A 4,643-nucleotide genomic window follows, 5' to 3' on the forward strand; every position below is an offset into this window, starting at 1 on the left:
AGAGAACACACACACAGAGAGAAGATATCTTATCTTTCTTTTTACTTTTTCCACATCCCACTGAGATAATAGACAATTATCTCATAATACTGTTTTAAAATAATGAGACGGTAGGAATTAGAACATTTTAAAGCGCATTAAACCCCTCCACTTACCTTCTACTTTCAAAAGTCAAAACAACCCCAAACAATATAACTAAGCAACTTGGTTATCACATTGAATAAAAAAAATATTAAATATTGGTTCATTTCGATGGTGTTGACGAGACGATTGTAATAGTGTAACTTGTTAAAGTTAAAACATATTTTTAACGTGTTTTAGTTAATATACGATTATGTATGTTAATGTGATAAATATGTAAAACGAAAAATGAAAAATTAATTAATTAAATAATTATAAAGATGTATAATGTAATTTTAAAATTAAAAAATATATTAAACAATTAAAATAGCATGTAATTTTATTACATGCTATTTTAAGTTGATAAGGTAGCGAAATAATGTTTAAGCTAAAAAAATCTTACTAATTTTTTTCCACAGGGGCTGAAAGTGTCTCTAAGCACACAGTTAAAGGACGATTTTTGTAATATACAAATTTAGAAAATCAAAAATAGGGGCAAATCCGTCATTTCAAAGAAAAACGGTAATAATCATTACACTTTTGAAATGTTGTTCCTATCCACCTACTTTTTTCGACTGACCCTTTTGACTCTTGCTTCCATTATCTCCTCTCCTCATCTTTCTCTTACGAATTCCCTAAAAGAAGGAAGAATGCAAAAGCTTCAATGATCATCAACAATGGCGGATTCATCATCAACCTCATTCAACAATACCCATCTTCAAGATCCAATACCCACCAAACCCCCAAAAAGTAAGTTCCCTTTCACACACTATTTCTTCTCTAAATCTCTCATAATCATACTTGTTCTTCTTGTTTTCTCGTTTTTCCCTTCACAAGTTCCTGAAATTTTCAAGAAAACCACCATCGTCACCATGCTCTGGGAGCTCTTTTACCTTTTAATCATCGGCATTGCTGTTTGTTATGGATTATTTAGCAGAAAAATGGAAAGGGTTCATAGTTCTGATGAATTAGCTCATTCTGATGCAAAAGAAACATATTTATCTGGGATTTCACATATTTCATCGATTTTCGAAGATGGGATTCAGACTTCTTATGGGTTTGATGAGAAAGGTCTGTTTGAGGGTTCAGGGTCAAGATTATCTGAATTTGGGAATGGGTTAGGAAAATCTGATGAGAAGAAGCTAAATCAGTACTTTTTAGGGGAATCCATGGTTGTTATTAATGATGAAAACTATGTTCTTGAGCAATTGAGTAAACCCAAAACAATCAAACAGAATAAGCCCTTGTGTTTGCCGGTGCGAAGCCTTGGATCGAAAAGTTTGGATTCTGCTGCTGGGAAATCTAGTAATGGAGATGGGTGTAATTCAGTCGTTAAAGATTCTTCCAATGGTGGGAATGGGAATGGGAATGGGAATGGGAATCGGAATGGAATCAGAAATCGAAAATTTAGGGGTTTGGTGCCAATCAAGTTAGAGGAGAAGTTCAAAGAAACTGATTCTGATTCTGGTTCTGGTTCTCCGACTCCATTGAATTGGCGTTCGAAATCTATGAGACTGGAGAAAAGGGGAGATCTGTTTACTACTGAAGCAAATGAAAGTTCAGATTCTAGGCCTCTTTCTGTTGGGGATCTTGATTTCGAAGGGTTAAGATCGAAATCAATGAGGTTTTCAATGCCAACCCAAATAAAGAACTCTTCAGAAAAACAAGAATCAAAAGGTATCGAGACTAATCATGTGTATAGGCAGCCATATTTGAACAATGAAACATCATTCATTGAATCCAAACCTCGAGAATTTAGCATTGGTACTTCTTCTGAGAAGAACACCCATCTGAGTTCTAAAAAAATCTTGAAACATTTTGGTAACCGTGGAAGTTCTGAAGAAATCTTGAAAGATTCTGGTAACCATGGAAGTTCTGAAGATATCTTGAAAGGTTTTAGCATCCATGGAAGTTATAAAGAGATCTTGAAAGATTGTGGAAACCATGGAAGTTATAAAGGAACTGTGAAAGATTATGGTAACCATGGAAGTTCTAAGGAAATTCTGAAAGATTTTGGGAAGATTAAGGTTGAGGGTGACACACTCGATTCAAACAATAAATCATCATTCTTCGAGTCAAATAAGCAACAATCTAGCATTGGTTCGTCTTCTGAAACGAATATGGGGACCTATGAGTATGCATTAGGAAAAGAAGAAAAATCAGATTCTTCGAATTCGAGTCCAAAAGCTGTCATTATTGCCAATACTTACAAAAGGGGTAAATCAGTTAGAACAAACAGACCAAAAGAACAAGTTGCAGAAGCAAAAGTCAAAATCTTCCCGAATCAAACTGAAGATAAAGCGGAAAAGGGATCGAAACAGGGAAGCGATGTGAACCTTGATGACATAGAGCCGCATTCCGGTGAGGTTGATAGGAAAGCTGAAGAATTTATAGCCAAATTCAGAGAACAGATTAGGCTTCAGCAAGTAGCATCTGCTAGAAGATTAAACCTTTAGCAGGCTGTTGGTTCGTAGATTTGTTTTTGAAGGAATGGAATCTGCCACTAACGGTATTGGAATCCGGAAGAAATTGGAATGAAATGTTATAAGGTTTGAAGAAGTTGGAATGCAATATGGCCATTCAAACTCCCCGATATTAGGGTTCTATTCTATTTTTTGCTTTCTTATAATGTTATATGTGTGTTAGTTTCTCATTTGTTGATACTTTGCAAACCTATTTAAGCCGTCGATTTCATTGATTAATGGCCAAGATCAATTACATCCATCTATGTCAATAAAAATAATTAATATGGTTATTTAATGAAAAGATGCTGGAAGGGTAAAATAGTCAATAAATTATGAGTTTTATTCACGGTAAGTAGATGAAATTCGAAAACAATGGTGGCTTATCAAAACCCTGAAACATCTCTAATATGATTATCAATTTTATGAAACATCATAAAACAGAACCATGAAACAATTCCATCAAAATGAGAAATAAATGAAATAGTTTCATTTTCACATAGCAATAGAAATACACCAAACAAATTTGTCAAGATAAAGAACTACATGATTATTATAATTAAATTATTAACTAAAAGAATAAAAAAATATAAGAACATATTAATAAAATAGAAAAAGAATACCACAATTAAACAGTTAATATTAATAAAATTCCAAAAAATAAGAAGTTGATAATTGTCATAAAAGTAGGTAATATATAAAAAGACTAATCTACCCTCAAACAAAAAAATGGAAAAAAAATTGTGATTGGTTAGGAGCGGATTGCAAAGTTTCTATAAATGCAATGGTTAATTTGAGTATGTGTATATATATATATATATATATATATATATATATATAGGTTAAGGTTCAAAGAGAACACTTTCATTTTACGAAAATACAAGAATATACTTATTACATATGATAATATGCGTGATGGGACCATGTGATGTGCGGATGACGTGTTCTACACTTAGTCCGCGTCAAATGTTGTCTATATCTATGATTTAGCATCACATGTGATGATCTTGATGGATTATTGTATCATATCAACAACACCCTTATCACATGTGATATACATGTGAGGGGACTTAGTGGTCTAAGAGCGACTTGGCCAGCAACCAAGATCACATCAAAAATCATCTGCGTCTCTGATGTAGTATCGCATGTGTATCATATGCGATGGAATAATGGTATCACATGTGATTGTCTATAATAAAAGGGTGTTTTCGGATTCTCGTAAAATGAAAGTGTTCTCGTTTGAATGTTTATATATATATATATATATATATATATATATATATATATATTTGATTTTTAATGGAAAATGTGATTAAAGAGTAAAAGACTAAAAGTGTCCCTTATTTTAATGAATGTTTTAACCAAAGTTAGTGATAGGGATTTACACCATTGCAAAAATGCATCAAGAGTATGATCCTTTGGTTTTTTGAAGAAAAGGACAAGAGTATTGAAAACATAATTCCAGGAATGAAGCATGTAATTTACTCAATAAAATATTTATACTTATTATTATTGTTTGTTTTAATATTAAGTTACTATAACATTGTCTATTATTATTATTATTATTATTATTATTATTATTATTATTATTATTATTATTATTATTATTGTTATTGCTGTTGTTGTTGTTGTTAGAGTAAATTACATTTTTCGTCCGTGTGTTAGAAATTACAGATTTCGGCTATGTGGTTTTAAAATTTCGGTTTTCATTCTTATGGTTTGTAATTCATTTATATTTCCGTTCATTAATCTAAAACGCTATCTTTAAGTATGAAGAACTAAAATAGAAATGAATTTTAAACCATAAGGATTAAAAAAAAAAGTTAAATCATAAGGATGAAAAACGTCATAAAGTATAAACCTAGGGACTAAAAACATAATTTACTCTTGAAAGTTGTAATTTGTGAGATTCATGAAATCTCATGATAAGAGTTAAATTAGAAAATTAAAAAAAAAGTATTGTTGGTATTTTACAAATTTTTTCTTTCATTTCTTTTCTCTCTTCTCTCTTATCATTAATAGCGTAACCAGAAAAGTAAGAGGTCATTTACCAAATACTTA

At 31.4% G+C, this 4,643-nt stretch overlaps 1 protein-coding gene across 1 annotated transcript; it reads left to right on the forward strand.

The window, feature by feature from the left end:
- The first annotated feature begins 797 nt into the window (after nucleotides 1-797).
- On the forward strand, nucleotides 798-2,818 carry LOC112502599. The gene has a single exon (XM_025106550.1). It carries the CDS (start codon nucleotides 798-800, stop codon nucleotides 2,574-2,576), a length of 1,779 nt encoding a protein of 592 aa, XP_024962318.1. The 3' UTR covers nucleotides 2,577-2,818.
- Nucleotides 2,819-4,643: the final 1,825 nt, after the last annotated feature.

This window comes from Cynara cardunculus, unplaced genomic scaffold (assembly GCF_001531365.2).
Source record: "Cynara cardunculus var. scolymus isolate 2C unplaced genomic scaffold, CcrdV1 Un_Scaffold_1642, whole genome shotgun sequence".
Classification (NCBI taxonomy): domain Eukaryota; kingdom Viridiplantae; phylum Streptophyta; class Magnoliopsida; order Asterales; family Asteraceae; genus Cynara; species Cynara cardunculus.